The 26,121-nt window shown below is 37.2% G+C and overlaps 1 protein-coding gene across 1 annotated transcript; it reads right to left on the bottom strand.

Annotated features, from left to right (window-relative positions):
- Positions 1-243: 243 nt before the first annotated feature.
- LOC127662241 (WD repeat and HMG-box DNA-binding protein 1-like) lies at positions 244-24,890 on the bottom strand. The gene is made up of 26 exons (XM_052153351.1): positions 24,831-24,890; positions 23,790-23,882; positions 23,411-23,522; positions 23,142-23,293; positions 20,423-20,534; positions 19,407-19,457; positions 19,152-19,247; positions 18,849-18,941; positions 18,563-18,669; positions 16,672-16,825; positions 15,961-16,159; positions 15,482-15,651; positions 15,173-15,357; positions 14,126-14,367; positions 12,333-12,470; positions 11,878-12,034; positions 11,634-11,748; positions 11,194-11,325; positions 10,705-10,925; positions 9,971-10,128; positions 8,583-8,639; positions 8,082-8,113; positions 7,819-7,986; positions 6,177-6,316; positions 4,943-5,078; positions 244-693 (listed from the first exon to the last, which is right to left on the bottom strand). The coding sequence occupies exons 2-26, from the start codon at positions 23,864-23,866 to the stop codon at positions 532-534; spliced, it is 3,366 nt and encodes a 1,121-aa protein (XP_052009311.1). The 5' UTR covers positions 23,867-23,882; positions 24,831-24,890; the 3' UTR covers positions 244-531.
- Positions 24,891-26,121: the final 1,231 nt, after the last annotated feature.

Here is a 26,121-nt window from a genome sequence, read left to right on the forward strand (position 1 = left end):
TTGGAAGCCTGTCAGTTCAAATCAGTTTCATTTCAAGTCAGTGTAGTTGCAAAACCAAAGTTCAGTGACCTTAAATAAACATCACACGAACATCCCCTTCATATTTGAAGGATTCCCAGCATTAAATCAGCTGGTTTTGTAATTTCCTCTTGCTGATTGCATACACATCCTTTAGAATATAGAAAATAGGACACATGTCTCAAATTCAATATTTTAGCTTTTATTTTTATCATTTGGTTAACATACAGTAGAAATGTTCACATTAACATATGTACAAATAGCCAGATGGCAAAGATAAAAAAACATCTTGCCAAATTGTGAAATGCATAAAGAACATTTGCTTAAATTTAAAATGCAAATGAATTGATGCAAGCAATGCTTTCAAAAGAGCTCAAACTTGGAGAAAATGTATGGAGAACGCACCAGATGAGCAACAGTAAGCAATGAAAAACAATTTAAAAATGTTCATTATCTATATTAAAATAAAATGTAAAAATATGTAAGTACTAAACTAATTTACAGCAAGTATTATTATTTGTTAAATGCAAATGCAGAGAGCTTAGCAGAAGTATCCAGTGGCTTTTTCTTTTTCACGCTGCCCTCGTCTGCGTCTGCATTTTCAACCATTTCTTTTCCTTCTTCACGCTTTCTTTTCTTGGGATCTGAGTCACCCTTTGCTCTCTCCGTCCAGATCTAAAGACATACATAAAATTTATATATTTGAAACCACGACCAGAGAACTTTACTAACAAAGTTCAAAAGCATGAGCCCACTTGTGAAAATGCTTTTTTATCATTTAATACAGTTGTTTTCCATTTAAATATTATCTGCATAACAATTTGTTTGAAAGAGTGAATTAATTTTATTTTAATGTATAATTAAACCGCAATGTCCCATTTGTCTTTACTGGCAACATGCACTCAAGCAGGCATAGGATCCACAAATTTAAAAATTATTAAAATCCTAAAGCTTTTATTTTCATCTTTAAAGACTTTTAAGGTCTTTAGACCCTAGATTTTTAATGCGGTCTCAGACTTTTGAACCCCACAGTATGATTATGCTCATGCTGTCTGTGCTTTCACATGCATGCAATTAAAATGACTATAAATCACAACGTTCAAACAAACCTCTATGTGAATGTAACTAAAAATTGACCGACAAGCCACTGCTAACCCAGACACATTTGTTCCCAATAGGAGTAAACAAAAAGGTTGTGAACATTTACAGACACTGTGAGGAGTCCTCTCAGACCCATCACAAATATGAGCACCAGGTCCCTTTCTACACGCATCTCCCCCCACGGCATTCATCGTCGTAACGCACTTTCACTGCCTGATGATACCCACATGTCATTAACATAAGATCAATGAGACCGGCCCAAAGGTTTCCGGAGCAACAGGCATCCTAACCATTCTCCATCCAGGCTGGTGTGTGTGAAGAGATATTCAGTGCTACACTGAGTGGCCCTGTGGGTGCAGGGTCACGAACAGATCATCCATATGAGACAGAGAGCTTGAGTGTTTGTGAACCCCCCCCCCCCCACACACACACACACACACACACATACACATGAGGGGAAATCAGAAAGCAAATATCCTTTTGCTTTCTGATTTCCCCTTATCAACAGTCTTTTGGCAGGTCAAAATTTAGGTAAAAGTATTAGTTCACCCAAAAATTACAACTGACCCTTTGCTAAGCTCCACGCTCATTGGTTAACTTTGCTCACTCTGACAAGAACTTCCAATTGGAATGAATGGGAGATTGCCATGAAAGGTGCTGTTTTTGGCAAATTATTCTCATTTACAAAATTGACAAAATTCTTGCATGGGCTGAAATGAAGAGTGGCATTGTAAAACATATTGATCTGAATTTTTTGCCATATAAATTGTTAAATTACACAGTAATTTGATAGAAAACTGTGGAGACTATGAATCAGAATCGAGGCAAACAATTATCACAGTCACTTGAAAAGAGAATAGCATAATTTGATGGGGATTAAACGCCTGATAACATAACTTCTAACACACTGTGAAATCTTTAATAACCAATCGGCTTTACCAAGACCTGAATCAATATGTAAATTAATTAACGTTAATTTATTACCTTTAATTTACCTTGGAGCACATGTAGGTGTCCTTGCTGATGTTTTACATGTTCATTTGGGAATAAGAGCTGGCACAATTTAATCCATAAAATTCTCTTCTTGAGCTTTATTTAAAGATTATTAAAAAAAGGAGGAAAAACACACCATGTATCCTCTTTAGGTACCTTGTGTCACTATTACAAGTGACCCAGCAACAACGTTTTTTACATTTTGTGGATCATTTCTATAAAATTTGGCTTAAAACTTCCATAGACTCGTGTTGGAAAAAAGCAAGAGCTTAGAGATTTGATGCACGTCAACATACGTTAGATAGGATTGGTCAGAAACACTTTAGCTTAGCGAATGGTCAATTCTGTAATTTATTTACTCACCCTTATTACGTTCCAAACCAACATGAATTACTTTCTACAAAAAGTGCATTTTAGAGGAATATCTTGGCCAATCATGACAGTGAATAAGGACAGGGGCTGTCAATTCCATACACCATGTGCGTTATATTCAAAGTCTTCTGAAGCCATAGAAATTTAAGTTCTTGTTCACTAAAAAATATTGATGTTCTTGATATTTTCATGAAAGCAGTAGCAATGTCAGATTTGTGAACAAATAGTGGTTTAGACTCAGATCCTTCTAGGGCTGGGTATTCATACAAATTTCCCGATTCGGTTTGATTCGATTTCGATTCACAAGTCCTCGATTCTATTTGATTCAGATCTTGATTCTATTCAATATCAATTTATATGGGTATATTTCTGTTACAATTTCCATTTTGCTAAAAAAATTAAAATAAAATAAAAACTCTCAGCTAATGCTCTTAATTATAAAGGGAATTTCTAACCTTCTAGGTAACCATTCTAGTTACAATTCATCATAGGTCACATTTTAGGTTTTGAAAATTTTTCAAATTCAGTTATTCCATCAACAAATATCTTGAAATAGCATATACTATATTTTGTTGCATCTATATTTTTGTTACTTGCATAACTTTTGATATTATTATATAATATCAGTATTTACATTGATATGTAGAACATGTGCTATATCGGTCCAGTCTCTTAAGACACCTGCCATCCTGGGGCCCTGGGTAGCTTAGTGAGTATTGTCACTGACTACCACCCCTGGAGCCGCAAGTTTAAATCCAGAGTTTGCTGAGTGACTCCAGCAAAGTCTCCTAAGCAACCAAATTGGCCTGGTTACTAGGGAGGGTAGTCACATGGGATAACTTCTTCGTGGTTGCGATTAGTGGTTCTCGCTCTCAATGGTGAGTAGCAAATTGTGCGTGAATCGTGGAGATTAGCATGAGCCTCCATGTGATGGGAGTCTCCGCGGTGTCATGCAGAACAAGCCACGTGATAAGATACATGGACTGATGTCTCAGAAGCGGAGGCAACTGAGACTTGTCGTCCGCCACCTGGATTGAGGTGAGTAACCTTACCACCACGAGGACCTAAGTAGTGGGAATTGGGCATTCCAAATTGGGAGAATAGGGGATAATATAAAAAAAAAAAAAAAGACTACCACCATCAGCCAATGAGCGCATATAACGAGATAAGACATGCATGGTTTCTTAAGCTGGTTAGTGTGTGATTACAATTAAACGTTCCTTTTTTCTTACGATTGACTGTAAAGAACATAAATGGCATTAAAAGAGACATTATTTAATGACAAATGGAACAAGTAAAATTCCTCAAGGACACAGAACGAGTAAAACCAAACTTAGAATTTTAAAACCAAGGAAGTGAAAGAACCTCTGTGCCTTATATATCATATATTGGACTATCATCTTTCGCAGTGAAAGCCACTAATCAATGGAATGCCCTACCAGAGGACATAAAAGGGTGTAAAGCTCATGGTTTTTTTAAATTGAAGTTAAAATCCTTTTAATACTGGAACCAATTATGTAACCATTGAGATTGTTGTAGTTAAATTGTTTGATTTATTAATGTTTTTCTATGGCCTTGACAGTATGTGTGTATGTATGTATTGTATGTGAATATAGGTATTGTTTGTGTAATGTTTTGTTAGCTTTGTCTCGCTTTGGGGGACTACGGATGAAAAATAGCCTCTGGCTAAATCCGATACAATACATGAAATGGACATTTTATGTTAAAAATTGTGCATGGTCCCTACTTAAATAAATAAATGAAAAAAAAATATATATATATATATATATATATATATATATATATATATTTTTTTTTTTTACCCAGTCCAAGATCATTTCAATGAATCCATTGATCCAGTTAAAAAAACCTAAATGATTCTTTCATAAACTGGATTGAGGTTCTTGATAGCTCAACAGGGTTGAAGGTTATTGTCATTTATGGAAAGGAGTGACTCAAGACTATGTAAATTTATGTTCCACAGACTCAAGTCAGTCATAAGGGTTTGGAACAACAGTGGTGTAATGACAGAATTTTTGGGTGGACTATTCCTTTAAACCTTTGTGTGCATACAAAAGGAAGCAATCTGAAAAGATAAAACAGGGAAGTAGATATATATTACACGCCCAAGAAAACAGTAACAGGGAAATTCCAAAGTAACCTTCTCTGATTGATCAATAAGTTTAAGTACAGAACCCAGAGTCCCACGCCAAATTCACGCCATTGGTTGAGCCAGTGTTGCTATGTTGTATAGAGCGGGATGCTCAAACAAAGAGCATTGATTTGATAGGTGTTTACACGTTTCAGTGGAAGAAACCGTGAATGGCTTCCTATTGTTGCCTCTGCATATAAAGCTGGGATATGAAAAAGTATTTCAACAGCGAAAACAGATACACTTCCGAAACAAGTTTTGCATAAAATGTATGTTACATGCTCTGGTGAACAATAAATGCCTTACCAGTCTTTCCTCTGCAGAGAGAGCACGGAAACGCCCCATGCCTTCCTTTATAACATCCATTTCCTCAAAGTCAGGATTGTCAGCTAGAATGCTCTTCCTGTTCTCCTCAAGCCACAGCTGAAAGCCGGTTTTCGGCCTGGAGGAAATAAATTCTAGTTAGAGAGCAGACTGTAAACAAAACATTTCTTAATCTGTGCACAATACATTGGTAATCATATAAGTATCACCCAAAATAAAAAGCCATTAGTGAGTAGTTATTTTGAGATTATTGGCATTTGTCAATAATAGTGTCCTCTTTGCTGATTAACAGAAGTGTTAGCATAACCTTTGTGTCAGTTCCAAAATCTACCGGCAGCCTTCTCAACAGATTTCTGTTTTCAATTTGAGTAAATATAGAGTTAAGTGTTTATATCAATAATTTTGTAATCTCATTTAAATTTATGCAATTGGCAGACACTTTTATGCAAAGCAACTTACAGCGCCCTCAATTGCATTTGCTTTCATTAAAATGTTTGTAGGATGTATGCATGTATATATTAGCATGGTAACAATTTACAATAAGGTCATTTATAACATACAGTACATACAGTATATACTACATACACACTATACACTATTATTGTATATATATATATATATATATATAAAACTTTGCTATATAGATGTTATATCACACACTGGCTATATAGACAAGTATGTAATGCAAACAATAACAGGAGCTACCAATGAACATGACTTTTAACCTTTATTTAATCTGTTAGTAAACTATTCATAAATGTGTGGGGGGTTAATTATCAATACATAGAATATCAGGACTGATTTTTCTTTTATTCAGACAGTTAACCATGACAACAGTTACACATATCTATTGTTTCAACTGTACTGGATTTCACTTAAGTAAAACTTTAGATTTAGATTAGAGCTCCGAATAGTTTCTAGCAGCCTTACAAAATCATGGAACTACTGCCATCATATTATTTACCACGCCTAAAAACATTTATCTGACATAATATGAGGTGGCAAATATAATGTCTATAATGGTGCATCTCTTAATGTGATCATTGAGGTTATTCGTGAGATATCAAATGCAACCATTTTTGTCAGAACAGATTTATGAAATAATTCATTAGGCTCAAGTTTCCTAATTGCATAATGGATAAAATGGCCTTTGACATTCTCTATTCTCAAAGTTAAATAATGGTGTCCATCATTAAACAAAGACTTTGCTTCTTACTTGCTGTTTTCAGTATTCTCTGTTGATGCTGGAGGTGTTGCTACAAGAGTCTCTTTTACGGTCTCAGCTGCTGATTGGCTCTCCACCTGTTTCTTAATGCTTCCTTTAGGAATGCTCATCTGCAGCAGAGTGGCCTGCGTCTGAGAAAAACTAAATAATGTTACTTATAATCTGATGGAAATACAATGTTCTGCTATCAGAACGGAGAATTCTCAGTGGAAAAGCAGGGCTGGAGTATGTGTAAAGTGCATTACGAAAGTATTCAGACCCCTTCATTTTGTCATGTTGGAGCCTTATGCTAAAATGCTTTTAAAAAAAATGTACATCAGTCTACACTCCATACCCCATAATGACAAAGCAAAAACTAGATTTTTGATAACTTTGGAAATGTATTAAAAAGAAAAAACTGAAATATCACAGACATAAGTATTCAGACCCTTTGATGTGACACTTGAAATTTAGCTCAGGTGAATCCCATTTCTCTGGATCATCTCTGAGATGTTTCTACACTTTGACTGGAGTCCACTTGTGGCAAATTCAGTTGATTGGACATGATTTGGAAAGGCACACACACCTGTCTTTGATAAGCATTTTCAGCTGTGAGACCTTATAGAGCAAAAACCAAGCCATGAGGTCAAAGGAACTTCCTGCAGAGCTCAGAGACAGGATTGTGTCGAGGCACAGATCTGGGGAAGGCCACAAAATAATTTAGGCTGTATTGAAGGTTTCCAAGAACACAGTGGCCTCCAAAATCCTTAAATGGAAGTTTGGAACAACCAGGACTCTTCCTTGAGCTGGCAACCTGGTAAAACTGAGCAATAGGGGTAGAATTTCCTTGATAAGAGAGGTGACCAAGATCCTGATGGTCACTCTGGTTGAGCTCCAGAGATTATGTGTGGAGATTGGAGAAACTTGCAGAAGGACAACCATCACTACAACACTCCACCAATCTGGGCTTTATGGCAAAGTGTCTCCTCAGTGCAAGACACATGAAAGCCTGCCTGGTATTTACAAAAATAACTCAGTTTGTGAGAAACAAGATTCTCTGGTCTGATGAAATGAACTGTTTTAACTCCAAGCTTCATGTCTGGAGGAAACCAGGCACCGCTCATCACCAGCGTAATACCATCCCAACAGTGAAGCATGGTGGTGGTAGCATCATGCTGTGGGCGGTTTTTCAACAGCAGGGACTGGGGACTGGTCAGGGTTGAAGGAAAGCCAACTAAAGGAAAATACAGATATCCTTAATGAAAACCTGGTCCTGAGTTCTCAGGACCTCAGACTGGGCCAAAGGTTCCAGAAAATCCTCAAATCCAGGAGTGCAAAGCTTGTCGCATAATACCAAAAAAGATTGAGGCTGTAATCACTGCTAAAGGTGCTTCAACTAAGTATTGAGTTAAGGTTCTGAATACTTATGTCAATGTGATATTTAAGTTTTTTCTTTTTAATAAATTTGCTAAGTTAACAAAAAGCTGGTTTTTGCTTTGTCGTTATGGGGTATGGAGTGTAGATTGATGTGAAAAAAATAAATACAAATAATTTAAAGCATTTTAGCATAAGGCTGTAACATAAAATGAAAAAAAAAAGTGAAGGGATCTGAATACTTTCTGAATGCACTCTATGTTTGATCAGCACACTGTACCTTGGACTTGGATTTGGGTGCCAGGGGCTTCAGGACTGGGGCTTTGCCTTGTTTTGAGTTTCCACTGAGAGCAGTAGGCTTTCTGTTGGACAATGTCATGCTGTCTAAAACATTAGTCGTTCTTGGCTGACCAGCTGGAGAGCCTGACGACTTTCCTGCAACCGATACCTGCAAGTGAAAAAAAATATATTTACTTCTTTATGACCAAGTGTAAATGCATACTTAACCTTCTATTAAATTAATTAATAGGGAGAAATTCCTACCTTAAAAGGGTTTGCACGTCCTCCTCTGCTCACTATGACAAAAAAAAGCAAAGTTGTGGTTGTCAGCAGAGGCCTTTTTGAGCAGAAGCAAAGACATATGAGAATCAAGAAATAGATACCACAATCAGTTTTGATCATAAATGTATTATCACGGGTAAACAGACAAAAATTAAATAAAATCTGTAATTTGATAAAATAATTTAAATCAAACATACATTATATATATATATATAATTTCTATATTACAACTGCTACTGATTATTGCAGTAGTTTTTATGTTTTTTTATATCTATATTAATATTATTTTTGTATTTATTTTCATTACAGTTAAATTATATTCTCATTTATTCAGGTTAACACATTTCATTTTCGATTGTTTAACTAATTTTTTTTATTTCTCAAATGATTAGTAGCATTAGTAAATGGGGCTTCCTAATACCTGAAGTATGCTGGTCTGTATGGAATAAATAAATGGGTGTGTCCTCATAACATTCAACTCACCTGTTTTGGGAGAGGGCCTTTCAGGTGATTTTGCTCCCTTTTTGAATGGATTTAAACCTGTAATGTCAAAATTCACAAGTCAATAATTCAAGGTGAGATATTTGATTTAAAATGCATTTCTTAAGGCCAGTTCACTCTGCCCAAACACGTCAACAGACACAAACACTTCCAACATTCTGAAGTTGGTTGTTGTACTTAGAATGCTGAGAAACAAAACCTTCATGCTCACACTGATTCAAACAAACTTGCATCTTTGCGTGTTGTTGTACATCGAAGACAACTGACAAGGAAGAGGTTGCGAATAAGCCAAACATGCCCAATTTAACATACAAATATTATGTGCAATTTATTCAATTAGGCAATAACCTATAAAACACAACTACATTTTAAAAACGTTTTGCATTTGCTGGGAACTTATTCATTCTGAGATCTGTGTTTCATGCGAGTGAAGAGTGCTTCAGCACAAATGTATCACTTCCCATGTCTTGCCTATTTGTACATATTCCCTCACACGTGTCATCCACACAAACTGCTGAACCCAACACTAACATAAAATTATGTTTTCTTTAGAAAAGCACTGAATTCTTTAAGATTGCAACATTTGCAGCAATGTGATTATTCATGATTGACTGTGTTTCTTCTGCTCCATCAATGCGAGTGCGGTAGCGCGCACTAATTTTCTGTGCGTTGAAAGGAACACTTAACTCATTGTCATGGCAATGGTTCGTGAAGTAGTAAGATTACGTCAAGAGTTTTTTGGAAAATCATACCATACATTCCAAGACCCGACAAACGCTGATTAAACATGTTGGATTAGTGAAAACAGACACCAACGAACACCAAAAGGGTGATCACACTGATCCAACTAAACCTGACAAGTGCTGGATGTTGGTGTTTATTGGGGTAGTGTGAATTAGCCTTTAACCATATAGGTGTGCCTAGTCCTGTGCCTAGATGCAAATTCAAAGCTTAAACTCACAGAAAATCATGTATATTTACCATTATTGTACGGAAAACATTATTAGCCCTATAACGGTCCTAATTGAATAAACAGCACTAATGCACAGGCCATTTAGGGTCAGAAATTAAGGCTTGCCACCAAGAATGCCCCCCCAATTTCAAAATGTGCAGGTAAAAATGCCCTTGTAATATATATATATATATATATAAATAAGGCAAATCAAATTTCAAATGAACTATCTCTTTATTGAATTTATTAAATAACATTAACATATTTGACAAACGATTTACACATTTGGTTTTAAATGATTAAAAATGCCCTCATAATGACAAAAAACTTCAAATCCAGGGGGCAAGTATTGCGTTTTATTCTAAAAATTAATTTGGTAAATGGAACGTATTCTTTTCAGAGAAGCAGGCATATTTACGAGGTCTGCTGGCGTCTGTTGATTCCTCTGCATCCATTTGTTCTTCCGGTTGATATTCTTCCTCCACCTCTTCCTCATCGTTACAGCCACTCTCAACTTGTGCTTGTCTGCTGTTCATCTGATCGGATCCTCTATATTCTCTGTAGCCATGACTAAACCTACAAAACATAAAATCTCTTACATGCAAGATCATTTTCACGGTCTTTAAAAAGAATATTCCGGATTCAATAGAAGTTAAGCTCAATCAACAGCATATGTGGGATAATATTGATTACAACAAAAATTTATTTCGACTCGTCCCTCCTTTTCTTTAAAAAAGGCACAGAGGTAACAGTGAGGCACTTACAATGGAAGTGAATGCAAGTGATTTTATAAAATTATAAGCTTCACATTTCTGTTTAAACCCTCCAAAAATGGGCCCGCATTCACTTCCATTGTAAGTGCGGCACTGTAACCTCCATTTCTGCTTTTTTTAAAGAAAAGGATGGATGAGTTAAAATTAATTTTTGTTGTAGTCAATATTATGCCACAGATGCTTTCGATTGAGCTGAACTTGTATTGAACCCAGAACATTCCTTTCAATGTTACATTTCAGGAGACTTTGGCTCACCCGATGGCATGAGTATAGCTGTTTTTTTGGGAACGGTCAAATTTCTGCAATTCCTTTAGGTGACACTTGTGGCACAGAAATGACACACTTCACCTTTAACTAAAATAACAACTACCAATTTTACCCAGAGTTTTGAACTACACTCTGATAGGCCGGCTCTTCCTCCTCCTGCTGCTGCTCCTCCTGCAGCTGATTGGCCTTTTCCAGAGCAAGCTCATTGAGTCTCTGTGCCAGAGCCATGCGTCTAGAGCGAGACGCGTAACGGATGGCGAGCGTCACCACGCTATGAGTCATCACCTCGGCCAGCTCCACACACCGGAACTCACGCTCCAGTTTACATGACAGCTGCCAGGCACACACACACACACACCCAAAAAAAGAAAAAAAAAAAAGAAACAAAGCATAAAAAAATTACAACATGACTGGAAGGAAAGTTCATATAAAAACAACTTTATCTGATCAAATGTGCAAGCTATTTCTGAGAAATATGACACTTACACTTAAGAAATGTTTTGATTCATGACATTCCAGAATCGTGTTACAGAAATCAGACAGAGATTAAAAACAGGCATCTACGATTGAATTTCCTGTTCTGTCCATGTGAATGACTTACAGCGAACATTTTCATTAGCAGTTCCTGCTGCTCTTTCTCAGCCCGAGTCTGGCTCTCATTGTCGATTTCATAACCGCTGGACGACAGAAACCCATAATGGTTATGGAAGAGCATGGAACGCCAGTACTGCTCCTAAAAAATAGATATAGCACAGCATTAATGTTTTGTATGATTCACAGCTGAAAACAGAAACAACAAAGTGATCATACAGTATGGCTTAATATATATATATATGGAATATAGTGCAGGGGAGTCGTATTGACTATTTATTTTTTGAACTTTTTTTAGGAGCTTGAAAGCCCAGTTACTTTTCAATTGCGATATATAGAAAAAGCTGTGTGAAGAAAGTCAAACTAGTTTGGAACAACATGAGGATCAGCACATGATGATACAAGTTTTAGTTTTAGTTGAATTTTGCCTTTAAGCATTTGAGTCAGTACCTCCATCTGGCCTTTCTCTGTAGTGGTCTGGCAATAGGGCAGTTTGAAGGAGAGGATGGCCACAGCGGGACGTGGTAAGGTGGGAGGGAAACGTGAGCCTTTACAGGGGATGCACCTGAAGAAGATGAAGACAATTCTTAGGCACAACACTTTGTTGGCTGCTTAGAAATTCCAGTCCAGATCCAAAATGAACCCACTGGAAAATTTTTGAATAACAAAAAATGAATATAAGAGAAATCCTTACCTAAGCTGCTGAGGATTCTCATGAACACCAACCACCCAGCAATGATCCGATTTGCTCTTGCAGGTGTCCCTGGTGTTACCGACAGGGGTCCATGTGTTCCCCAGGGTTCGGTTGAGCATTCGCACCACTCCCTCAGAGTCAATACAGCACGGGGTTCCTGAAAAACAATCATTATCATACAACTCTCTCAGCTGGAAATTGTAATTGTGCCATTTACTCAACCCTCATGTTCCAAACCTGTATGACTTTCTGCTGTTGATCACAAAAGGAGATTTTAAGCAGAATATTAGCCTCAGTCACTTTCATCGAATGGGGAAAACAAAACAATGAAAGTGAATGGTGACAGAGGCTAACATTCTGCCTAAAACCTCCTTTTGTGATCAACAGCAGAAAGAAAAGTCTTAAGGGCACAACAAGAGTGAGTGAATGATGACAGAACAGAGAAGGTGACTCACCCTCCGCAGTGAAGCCCATCCATGCCAGGTAGGACTTCCGTGAGAGTGGCAGCGGTTCTCCATGGATCACCTGCCTTCTCTTCCTTCCAAGCTGAAGCAGCTGAACTCCAAGGGCCTGATCTCCATCAAACCCAGTACCTGACAGAATGATAATAGATGAGAATTGAGCTTATCCATTTTATTATTAAAGATCAAATACCATAAATTGATTCTGCCATGTTTTCAGTTAAAATAAAGTATAAATAGAAATTCAGACATACACTAGCATTTTGAAGCCCAATATATTTTAAAAAATTTGGTTAGATCATTAAGACGATTTGTTTGATTCGAGTCATAGCTCAAAAGTCTGCTGTTTACCCCTGTGGCAGAACATTTACCAAAAAGAAGCTTGTTACATTTTAAATGTTAAAATAACAAATATATAGTTTAAAATTTAGACAAAAAATTATTTGGACACTTGATAATGGTCTCATTAAAATTACACGTTCATTTGTTTTAGTTTTTAGTTTGCAATCCTTTCGTTCGCAGAACTTATTGACATTGTCTGGGCATAGAATCAACAAGTTTCTGTAAAAGCTGCAGTGAAAGATTCCTCTAGGTTTCAGCCACCAAAGTTTTCACTTCATCCACACTGCAACATCAACGATCTGACATTTTCTTCTTCTTTGCATCCTATAGGTGCTCTTAATGGTTTGAGTCAGGGATAAATCAGGGCTAAAAAAAAAATAAAGCTATATCAATAACTAATTCTCCTAGGTACACCTGGACACAGTTTTTCTTGGTTGTTGGCAGATAGGATGTTCCAAGCCACAGTTCTTCTATCTATTTTGGCTGTCTCGATTGCTTCTGTCTCTTCTTGTAGTCCCAGACTGAATTAATGATGTTGATATCCAGGGCCTAGGTAGCTCAGCGAGTATTGACGCTGACTACCACCCCTGGAGTCGCGAGTTCAAATCCAGGGCATGCTGAGTGACTCCAGCCTGGTCTCCTAAGCAACCAAATTGGCCCAGTTGTTAGGGAGGGTAGAGTCACATGGGGTAACCTCCTTGTGGTCACTATAATGTGTGGTTCTCGCTCTCGGTGGGGCACGTGGTGAGTTCTGCATAGATGCTATGGAGAATAGCTTGGCCCCCACATGTGCTACGTCTCTGCGGTAATGCGCTCAACGAGCCACGTGATAAAGATGTGTGGATTGACCACTGAGACACGGAGGCAACTGAGATTCGGCCTCGGACACCCGAATTGAGGTGAGTCACTATGCCACCACGAGAATTTAAGAGCGCATTCGGCATTCCAAATTAGGGAGAAAATCAAAAAATGATGTTGAGATCCAGGCTCAGTGGGAGCCACATCAACTGTTGTAGGGCTCCTTGTTCTTCATCTATTCAATTCTATTTGCAAAGGGAACATTTAAATCTAGAATTTATATTTTCTACTGATACACTAAAAGCTGAATATCTGAAATACCCATTTTAAGACTATTGTTTTTGTGAAAATATAATATGCCTCAGACTTTTACACAGTACAGTATATAATACTGCTCCAATGAATCACCCGTCTCATAGTTTAACTTCTAAACAGTGCTCTCCCTCACAAATGCTTTCCAAATTGGTTTGAATGAATCAATAATGAAAAGCAGTTCAAAACAAGTACTTGGTTGCAAATCGGACATTTCTAACAGCTACAAGCATCAAGCAAAATATGTGATGTGACGGGATCCACATTTCAGAACATTTTGTTTTAGCCGTGTGGTTGTTCAGGACTTTAGGACAGAGAGCGGAATACACCAATACCTCTGTGATATACTATGAGGAGCTGCTCGCCGTGTCCTGCCATGCAGACTACAGCACCAGGCAGGCTGAAGATCTCCTTCTGCACACCACCGATGGAGAACAGCCTTACCATCAGAGCACTGGTGGCCACCGCCGCCCATCCCTGACCCAAACACAACGCATGCACGTCCTCTCCTTGAGGAAGATCCACCATCCACTCCTTATGAGTGTCCCAACAAGAGAAGTGCAAACACTGGATCTTACTGTGAGGAGACAGAGGGAGTGAGATCCCATAAATAGACATAAAAAGGTGATCTCATAACAGTGTCAATTGTTTTTGCTAGCTAATTTTCTGTTGCTCTCCTTTTTATTGATGCTACATTTGTGAAATGTGTTCTTTGTTCGATAATCATTATCCAAGAGCTTTCAGGCTACATCCACCAAACTTTGCACAGACGTTCAGACTGTTCTGACTTCATGTGCTATATATTTTCTAACTGACTTATGGTTTTCCCATAGCAGGCTATAAAACAATACCAAAAATACCAAAGATTCACATCCATTCATCTAGCTAGATATTTGTCTTACTACAATGTTTGTATAAAACCATCCAACTTTTAAAACTGGTTTGAACTTTCAGACAAGTCTTTGTCAAACCAGCATCAAAGATTGCATTCAATTGACTAAAATGAAAAAAAATTTTTTTTTTTATGCAAGATTGACATTTAAAACATTCTTCAGATATGAAGATATAATCTTCAGATTAAAAACTGTGAATTTTACCAAAAGGCATGTCATTTTCATCTTTTTGATTGTGAATTTACCAGCTGATAATTTACTACTGACTAGAGGATTAGCAATTTCGCAGAAAATTTCCTTGGCAAATAGAAATAGGCAAACAGTTAAGGACAAAGGGGAAATTACACTACAAAACAAGGTTCACACCAGTTACTGCTCACTATCTGATAACAGAAGTAGTACCCCAAATCGAGCAAATTCAACAAATAAACGCAAACAAAAACGATATTTTGCTGTACATCAATTATTAACATAACACTAGCGTTTTACCTGGCAAGCTCATCTGTGCCCTCACAAGCCAGCAGCACGGCCTCCTGGGATAGGTCAACCATGGTGTGGCCAAGGGTGTTGGTGAGGTGCATGGCATGATGGATGGCTGTATCATGAAACTCCACATCAATGGCATTGTCCTGCTCGTCATTATAGCCACGAACAATACCCACGGAGTTCCACATCTGAGAAAAAAAAACAAGGAAGTGTAAGAACATACTCATTAAACACAAATTTAATCATAACTCAGAAGGTGAAGATTTAAAAAAGGGTTTACAAAAATTGTCTCTTACAAAAAGGTTTCCTCACCATAAAGCGATGCATGAGGTGCACCGGGGTGGATCCTGGTTGGAAAGACCTTTGTGGTGGTGTGGGCATGGGGCCATCATAGATGGGACGGGACACAATAGGATCCACAGCAGGAAGAATGAAACTGCTGCCATCCTCTGGAAGTTTATCCAGTTTTACTGAGCCTGCATCTGTGAGGCCCATTGAGCACAGCAACATTCATATCTGAACTCAAAGTTAATGTTCTTTATATGTCAGCAATTTTGAGTAAAACTCATTTATTATCATTAAATTGTATTATACCATTTAAATCTGCATTATATCAGCCACCCTATCTTCTAGAAATCAGTATCAGCCACTAAAAAACCCACATTGATGAACCACTAATCTGAAATATTAAAAGGGCTTGATTTATTTATTCCCAGCAGAGAAAACCTGATAAAAGTACATTTTCCTTGAGTATGTCAGCTTTAAGGATTTACAATTTGCTTTGCTCATACCTCGAGAATCATCGTCCAAGAATGCGCCTCTATTCCGTGGTCTGCCAGTGGATGGCATAAGATCATCGTCATCATCATCATCGTCCATGATGGCTTTCTTCACTGGAGAGTGCGAATCACTCATGCCCTCATCAAGCACCCGGTCATCATCCTCATCAAACAGGTCATCATAATCATTTGTTTCTTTACGTGCAGGTGCCTAAATATCACCAGCACCAAAAAGCATATTTACATTACAACATTAGTTAACTTAAAGCATTTAAAATGTTTTTCTACTCATAATAACAACCATTAAAAAGTATGAAATAACATTATTTAATGGTTAAAGAGTTTTGTGTCTTTTCGTCACTGTCTGTTTTCTTTGAGGCTTCCTATATGCAAGTGTACACGACGCAGTTTGCAAGGTTACCTTTTTAGCAGTCTAGTAGATAAATGCATTTAAAATAAATGCATATATAAAACAGACCAAAAATGTTTATACCTCATCTTGCTAACTTGCACTTATGGGCAGGTCAAATAAAATGTATGCTAGCTTGAGAATGTCCCCTTCCCCTAAAACCACCTGCCTCTAACTGCAAGTAGAAAATCATCAGCTGCTCATAAACTAAAGCCTATTGGTTGTTAAAGTAGAAAAGGGGTGGATGAGCCTTTTAATATGTCCTGCCCAAATTTCTTTTTCAATATGAAATATATCAAACTATATATAATGACCTTGGTGCTCTGGGTTGTAGATGATGAGGAGGAGGAAGAGGATGACACTCCTTCCAAGAGGCCGAGGCAGCCCTCAGTGTCAGTGTATGCGATCCGGCCCCCGGAGGGATGCCACGCCATACCACACACAGTGAAGCCTTTCTCATGTTTCTGTCTGTGAAACAAGATCACAAACAATATCTCCACATCACTGCAATAACTACTACCTATGACCACTGCTCTAAACCAGGGTTTTTTAAAGTCTTAATCAGTAAGCCCCCCTCAGACAAAATTTAGAAGAATGCCACCCCCCCACCTCCATTTTTTGGAGATTCATATGCAATAATTAAACATAGATCTATACCATAAACAAATTAATGTAAAATAAGATATGCTAAATGTCAAAAAATATATTTTCTTCCACTAAAAACTCCAGGCTACTTTTTTTTGTTTTAGTTTTTTCAAGTTTTATCAGGTATTGTCATCTAGTGTTATTATCATAAAAATCATATCATCATATTTCAGGCTTTGAAGCAATTCACCAATGATGACCAATAACCTTAAATTCGGTCTGACAGACTCATTAGGCAATGCATCATATAATGGTGCGTGATTAACGACTACAAGTATTTCTACTAATATGAAACTGCATTTTTCATTATTTTTTATTCAAAATAAAGGTTCGTTCTTTTGACAATGGGATTACTTAAAGGGGTCATTATGTCTTTTTATTATTTTAATGTTTCTTGAGGTTCACTTATATTAGTAATGTTTTTTGCTCAACTGATGTAAGATATGATCATTTTTCAAACTCATTCGCGTTTGGTTTTGGTGTTGCTTTTCCTTTAAGACTTGACAGTAAACCGACTGTTGTGATTGGCTATAAGCTCTTGACTGACTTGCTCTCTCCTCTTGTCATCTCACTGCTCACCACTACAGTGCGGGGCTACGGTGATAAGTGAGAAGGTAAAGCAAGCGTTGATGTGTTGACTACCACAGTATGACATCACAATGTAGAGAATGCAGAGTTGTTTTGGTAGCTTGGTTTCAACAAATGCTCTTGTTGCAGTGAGGAGGAAGTTTTAAGATCTAAACTTAGTGTGTTTTTATAGTACAATGAAATCTTATATGTTAAAAGATAAAGGAAAATTGTATTCCTCATGTCATGACCTCTTTAACTGCTTTAGTCTTCATTTGCTACAAACTTGCATCACATGAGCCAGTCTCCATCTTAAGTTCGTTACTGCACTTGCCAAACACATTGTCTTGACGACAAGATATCATGTTAAACTCGTAATAAAGGACACGCCGTGATTTTGTTCCACATATTTTCAGATTTTCTAAGTATCTGCCGCCATATGAGTTCTGGAAAATCTTTTATGCGTCCTAGATAAACTTGTACAGCCAAGTTTTCCACAGAGGTGAAAGTAGTAAAAAGACACACGTCACAACTAATTTTCTTAGTTGACTGTTTATATGCCATTTGATTTGCTCACGTCACTTACATCGTCAGCAAGCATCAGAATATCATTCTTACAATACTAAATTAACCATGTATTATGCTGCACTTCCCAATAAAGTTACCAGCTAAATGGTGACATGTCTACAGAGGCAGAATATTTGAATGAATGAACACAGGCAGAGCTATATGGCTTTATAATTCATTTGCTAGTACACAGGACACATTTGAGTGTGCACATGCACTCTCTGAGAAACAGCAGGGAAATGACATAGAGCAGCCTTTATTTCAGAGCATGCGTACAATTTTGTGTGAGATCGAAGGAAATCCGTAAGCGTGTGGAGAGATTCATGTCTAGGATGCCTGATATGCACATTCAAGAGTAGTCTGGAAAGACAGCAAGGCAACACAGTAACTTTATATTTCAGCAAGTTAATTATAAAAGTGACTAACCTTTCGATACACAGTTTGGCATCAGCATCCCAAATCAAGAGGTTTCCACCAACTGTTCCTGCAGCCAGAAATTTACCACATGGCGACCAGACCACAACATTAACAACCTGCAGGAGAGGAGAGAATTATAAAAACTGACAAAGAGAGTAAGAGAAAGGTCAATACACAATTGCCATGCTAATAGTTTTTTCCCCACCTAAAAATTATGTTTCTCTAATGTTACTGTTCTTATAAATCACTGTTCCACTGTAAACTACTGGATAGAGGCTGATTGTATTCCACTGACCTGTGTGATGAGGTCATCAGAGAGTGTGCTAATGTGTGTCCATGTGTCTCGGTCATAAAGCTGAACGGTCATGTCCACCGGCACAGCAAGCAGCTGCAAGCATGAACAATAAAGACTGAGTGATGCATTTTGAATGTCTCTATTATTGTCAATATTATAACTGCAGTGAGAAATAACTGTTGATGTTGTTTTTCATAGACGTTATATAGGCTAATACTATTAACAGATTACCTAAAAGCAAACAAAGAGAATTATTTACATTTTGATTTAAGTTAAATTTGAACACATGCACATTTTCCATACCTTTCCAGAAAGAGGTTGCCAAGCAAGTCTGCAGAGAGACTTGGCATTGCTCACATCACTCGACTTCTGGAGGACTTTCCATTGAGCTACCTGAGTCTAGAACGCATAATAGGGTTCATCAGCTTTACATCAGGCCACATACTGTACTATACACATTCATTGTATGAACATTTGCTTGAATAATGTTTCAGCTCCTGTAATGCGCATACAAAAAAATAAAAATAATAATCTTGGTTTACTAATAATGTCTTATACCTGCGACTCGATGGACCACACAGTGACTGATCCATCACAGCTGGAAGAAGCCTGTAAGGAAGTGACATCAGGTAATGTAAATGTACGTCTGAACTAATTTAAATAAATAGATGCTCAGAACATGTGAAACATTAAAAAGAATACATCTATGCTAGGCCTTAAAAGATTATTCTGGGTTCAATACAAATTAAGCACAATCAACAGCATTTCTGGCATAATGTAGTTTTCAATTTGGTCCTCCTTTTCTTTTTTCCCCTTTTTCTCCCTAGTTTGGAATGCCCCATTCCCAATTCGCTGTAAGTCCTCATGGTGGCGTAGTGACTTGCCTCAATCTGGGAGGCGGAGGACGAATCTCAGATGCTTCTGTATCTGAGACCTCAATCCGTGCATTTTATAATGTGGCTTGTTGAGAGCGTTACCACGGAGACATAGCCATCCACCGCAGCATCCATGCACAACTCACCACACGCCCCACCGAGAGTAAACCATATTATAGCGACCACGAGGTGGTTATCCCATGTGACTCTACCCTCCATAGCAGCCGGACCGATTTGGTTGCTTAGGAGACCTGGCTGGAGTCACTCAGCATGCCCTGGATTCGAACCAGTGACTCCAGGGGTGGTAGTCAGCTTAAATACTCGCCGAGCTACTAGATTATTCTAGTAGTATACTCGCCCCCAAATAGATTATTCTTTGGATATGGCAGTAATTTTTTTTTTCTAAACAAAGCAAATACCTAACCTTACCAAAACTGTGACCCTTAAACCATGAGTCAAACCGAACCGTGAGAAATTTGAACCGTTACACCCCTAGTAAACACCAAAACGTGAATAAAATCTTCAAAATACGCATAAAAAAAAACCTTTTATTAATAAGATTTACCGTGGCTACAATCCCCAGAAGTGACGATTCTTTTAAACACGAGGGATGGAAACGCAGATTTATTATTTGATGAATTATTTAATAAATTACATTTGCAACTTGGATGGAAACATACAGTAGCTCATGACACTTACTAGGAACTCATCAGAGGTGTCAAAGGCCACACTGAGGACAGGTGCCTCATGTCCACGTAGAGTCTTCTGCTGACTGCTGTCCATCACATCCACGATCTTCACCAGGAAGTCACTGGAAAACACAATGCCAAAATTAGAACCTTCATTCCCCACTATTTACGACCCCCCCACATCAGCTCAGACTCATATTGGAGCAGCAGATCTCTCTGATCTGAAGTGGGGAAATAAATGAAAACTCATTTCCGAATTCTGCAGGAAGACAAAAAAAATCTAATAACCTGTTTGGAGCTCAGCTGCCAGTGCAGCCTGCATCAATATTCAAGTAGAAGCATGTGGGATAAAACTGCTCAATCAATGCTGTGACATGCTCTCTGCCTTCATCTCTGTGATGAATCCATTTAACACAATCCATACATCCAGCAAATGACCATTTAGCCCAAATATGGCTAATCATAAAACACAAAGCGATTTCCTATATGCATTAACATTAGTCAATAGCACAGCACAGATGTATGTACTAAAGTATGAAAGGATCCATGACATTTATCTGACAGCAGGGAATCATATAGTCTTGAAGGAGCTCGGCAAAACCAAAATCATCAGTTGATGCAACTACGGAATTCTGCTGATGTAAATATGTTACCCAGATGACGTTATCTAGCAGGCTGACACAGATGAGGGTGACTTGTGATAGTGTTGGAAGCGTCAGTCGAAATGGGTTGAAAATAATAAGAAAAACAGTAATATTTGCACTGTATGCTATCATTGTCCAGCAAAAGTTTTAATGAAGTTAATAGCTGTCAGGAGATACATTAGAGCTGTACAATTTCCAGCAATTATTGTAAATAAAAAAAAAAAAAATACAAATAAATAATTTTTCATTATTACACCATTCTCTGGAATAATCGATTCTGTTTAGTAAATGGCGCCATCTAGCGGTCTGATATTTCTCTGTAACAACAGCACATCCACGAACCAGACCGCTCACCAATGTATTTACGAGCCATCTTTCTGCTTTTTGGATCAAGAAAACTATTCAAATAATTCATAAGTAAAAACTTTAGTAGTCTTGTAATGGGATACACAATGAGCAGTCAGACATTCATTCAGTGTGTCCCATTAATTACCTAGACTGTGGTGTCCCACCAGTTTCATAATGAACCAAAAATATTTTTACACTTCTCATAAATAACAGAAGATGTCAAATCATGTTTTGTGCTGTTGCTTCGGAAAAACATCTCTCACTCCCAGTCAGCATGTGTTCTGAAAATGCTCATGTTAATGCGCACCTGAAAGGTCAAACATATTTCAAACTTTTCGCCAACTTGCCCGTCTTGATGAGGTACTCATGTAAACACAGGGTGATGTCTAAAGTGAATGCAAACAGCAGAGAAAAAATAATTTGTATTCAAATGTCGGACGTGCAAGTATAAATGTAAGCGAAAGATCTGCTGACGTCTAGTGTGTCATCATAATAATCAAACAATCATAACAAGTAAACACTCACTGCTCTTGACTGAATAACTTAAGTAGCTTTAAAAAGTATTCATGTATTTAAGACCTGGCTTATTTATGCTTTGAGGGTGTGCCTTTTTCAGTGTCATCACCATTCATAACTATACAACCAATGTGTTTATGATTAAATTACTACTAGAGCACAAAGTTCTTCCTATGTCTAGCCTCTTAATTTTGCTCTAAAAGTGCACCAGATTGATGCATTTAACTTTAAAATGTAAAAAGATTTCATATGGGATGGCATGTCCCCGGACCCCCCTAGAGGGTCCAAGGTCTACCATCACGGTCTCACAAAATCCTGTGGGAAACACTGTTCATTAATTACACAATAAACATAAGTAGTCTTGTTATAGGCTGGATTATGAGAACTGAGACTATCATTTTCACAGAATAAATACCAACAGAACTCTGTTGGAAACCAGAGGTGGATTTCAGCTGTTCAGCGATTTCTTTCCTTTCACATAATTTCGACGTAAAGCAATATCTTTTTGTCCATTTATTTATTTGGTTAATAGGCACAGTAAGCTGGTTGTTTATGCACAATAAACCCCAAAAGGGTGATCAGGACCCTGACACGAAAGCTATGTACATTATCCCTTACATTGCTTTTTGAAAGAAAACATTTCATAAAGAAAAAGTATGTTTTCTGACACAAATATATAATGTATGTAGTGTTAATTTATTTATTTTTTGCCAGTGAAAATGTTGCCAGGGCAAGTACAAATCTGAACTACTGCCAGCAGAATAAAGATCTTTATTGTTGAGCCCTGCATAAACAGAACCGCAACTAAAAATGCTGCAAAATTGGAAAACCCAATACATCATAACTGCTTGTCAGGTTGCTAGAAGAAAAAGAGCAAATGCATCTTATAGACACAGCACAATAAATGTACTGTAACAGAACATAGGTGTCCCGACTCGGTGCATTTTTAAAGGTTCAAGATTTGTTTACATTGAAATGGCATTGTAACACAGCGCTACTGTGCAAGAAGCTGAAAAATCAGTAAGATGTGGCTTAATGGTCAAAAACGTTTGTCTAATGCATTTTTACAAAGAAAAAGACCAAAAAAAAAAATGCAAAAGACAAACTAAAAAAAAAAAAAAAACACACATTTGGTGTGAATAGCCCCTTACTCATGAAAATAATATATTTCATGTTAAAAGATAAAGATATATAATAAATCAGCAGGTTGAGATCACAAACCTTGATCCTGCTGCCACTCTTGAGCCACTGGTATTAAAGGCGATGTGGTTTGCATTGGTGGTGAATCGAGTGAGTATGCCATCTGGATCGCCCTCTGGGAAAGTGTGAATTTGAACTGTGTTGTTGGAAACTGCTGTGACTAGTTTTCCATTCTGTGGGAGTAAAATGCACACTGACATTTAAAAACCAGTAAAATTATTGGTTTTATTAGTTTTGTCTGGCATTTTCAACTGAAAAGGTAAAACATGCAAGGCAATAAAATAACGTACCTTCAAGGCAACAGAATAAGCCTTCTCCCCAACATTTATGGATTTAGGATCATCGTCATCCAGACTTTCCCATATGCGGACATCACCATCACTTCCACAGGTTACAATACACCTGAAAAAGAATATAAAGTTCAGATTCAGGAATAAAAAGTAATGCATCTTTATGACCTAAATAATTTCAACACAGCTTCTAATTTATCACAACAGATGGATTTATACAGGACTTCTTGAGAATTAACTGTGCTATACTAGTATTTATTTGGTAATCTTAACTAAAAGGATCTGTTTAATTCCCAAGTAATCACATAATATTTCTGATTATTTTCTAACATCACAGGCATGTGGAAGTTTTGAGTGATTTCAAAAAGACATTACTTACTTTCCATCTTCATCAAAGCAGACATCAGTGTGGCCCTCTGAGTGACCATAACGCATGGGCTTCCTTTCACATGGCATGATGCTCTAAGGCAGACTGGTAATGAAGGAATATGTATCAAAAACTGATGCACACATTTTAACAATTCAAGTATCCAGGGGCCTGGGTAGCTCAGTGAGTAAAGACGCTGACTACCACCCCTGGAGTCACGAATTTGAATCCAGGGTGTGCTGGGTGACTCCAGACACGTCTACTAAGCCACCAAATTGGCCCAGTTGCTAGGGAGGGTAGAGTCACATGGGGTAACCTTCTTGAGGTCGCTATAATGTGGTTTGCTCTAGGTGGGGTACATGGTGAGTAGCATGAAGCCTCCACACGCACTATCCACAGTAAAGGGCTCATCAAGCCACGTGATAAGAGGATTGATGGTGGCAGAGGCAACTATGATTCGTCACTACACCACCACAATTACTTAGAGGTTTGAGTTGGGCATTCCAAATTGGGGAGAAAAAGGGAGGAAAAAAACATCAACAAAAAAAACAATGCAAATATTCAAACGAATAAGTGCAGAAAAAAATTGCTTTAGTAGATTTTCGTAAAAAAAAAAAAAAAACATTGAATATTATAAAATTCCCATTTGTTTGTTTTTTTTTTTTTTTAGCTTTTTGACAATGCGATATTTTCACATTTATTCTCCAATTCATTTGTATGACGAAACATTTCCTCCATTAGTAAATGACAGTACTTATATTGTAACTTTATTTATATATCAGGTCACAAAATGATCCAACTCAAAAAAGTTATCTAGCTGCCTGGCAATTATAGATGATCACTTGAGAACAAAAAATTATCAAACGAATAAAAAGAGTTTAATGTACGACTACATGCGAAGTTACCATGCACGAAACAAAAACAAGCGGGTGTTTAAATAAATATACGAGTGACTACACGAGTTAGTGGACATCAATATTATCGAATAATAATACAAATTCAATAATACATCAATAAATGCTGTACAAATGTTTTTTATTATACTGTACTCACAGTTTTTGTTGAGAGGTAGTTTCAGGTTTCGATATGCAATGTTGCACACTCACATCTCCCGCGCTGCAAACAATGACGTAGAAAAGTGGGACGTAACTTTAACTTTTCTCAAAAGCCATTGGTGAGTATTAGTTCCGCCCCGAGTGTGACGTCTAATGACGTTACATACAATGTTCTCTAGTTTTAAATGAAATGCATTTTTTTTTTGTACAATTCTTTATGACAATAAACGCCTCAGGTCAGGTTAATAATTTATATTATTTTACAATTATTTGTGAGTATCGATAAAATAACCAAATGTTCTCTTTCTTTCATTACAACCAACAAAGAAGCAGTTGGAACTGCCTGCAGCCAAACTGTCTCACATGAGACATGAGCATCAATAATGTAATACAGCCTAAATGATGTCTGATCTAAACCTTCATGAGAAGAGACAAATTATCCCCATTGTTTCTTTGTTAAATAAATTGATATACGGTATAGCCAAATATTATGATGAGATTAATGGCCACATTGGAACATCCCATCTCTGCATCATGTAGCTTCTGACTTCTATCTCTGCACGTTTGCTTGAATTTTTCTTTAATATTTATGAATGCAAAGGAACCTTCAGTCATATCATGTACATAGAAGTTATTTGTGCATTGCACAAAGGCATGAGCTATTTCTCAAGGTAAAGATGCTTCACTTTAAATTCATAATGAAGATTTGATCATCGCAGACATATTAATATTTAACATCTATGTGTTTAGATCAATAGCTATGGCTCCTGTCTCAGTCAATTGAGAATCAGTTTTCCAAGGTGAACACTCATAGAAATGTATTAGAGATTAGACTGAAAGATCTTCAACTACTAAACCAAAGTAAAAAGATGCACATTGAGGACCAATATACTGACAAATTACAAAGGAAGATAGTATATTGTTGAGAATACTGTCAAATATGATAATATTATTGCTCTGTTGGATACATGCCACTTATTTTACATTTTTGTCCATAGAAACCAGCACTGAAATGCTTAAAAGTGCCAAGACTGATATTAGATCATTTAACCATTATCATTAAATCATGTCAAATTTCAAAACATATCTCTTAGAAGTTTCTGGGAGCTTTTGAGAGTTGATTTGGTGTAAATCATAGCACAATAAAACAAATCATTCTCATTTTACTTGTTGATACAATTGCTTGTATTTATTAAAAACGGGAAGCTACAGTATGTTTTTGAATTATTTCAAAACTGAGTGATAATACTGGACAGACATATTAAATAAATTATAAAAAACTGATAGTT

This window comes from Xyrauchen texanus, chromosome 22, assembly GCF_025860055.1.
Source record: "Xyrauchen texanus isolate HMW12.3.18 chromosome 22, RBS_HiC_50CHRs, whole genome shotgun sequence".
NCBI classification, from domain to species: domain Eukaryota; kingdom Metazoa; phylum Chordata; class Actinopteri; order Cypriniformes; family Catostomidae; genus Xyrauchen; species Xyrauchen texanus.

What these genes read in the sequence shown, in the direction of transcription:
- LOC127662241 (XM_052153351.1), bottom strand. Translation starts at nt 23,866, where the DNA reads ATGCCATGTGAAAGGAAGCCCATGCGTTATGGTCACTCAGAGGGCCAC. An exon ending in CTTATTCTGTTGCCTTGAAG is followed by an intron (nt 23,294 to 23,410) that starts GTACGTTATTTT and finishes TTACTCCCACAG; the next exon opens with AATGGAAAACTAGTCACAGC. An exon ending in ACACCTCTGATGAGTTCCTA is followed by an intron (nt 19,458 to 20,422) that starts GTAAGTGTCATG and finishes ACTTCCTTACAG; the next exon opens with GCTTCTTCCAGCTGTGATGG.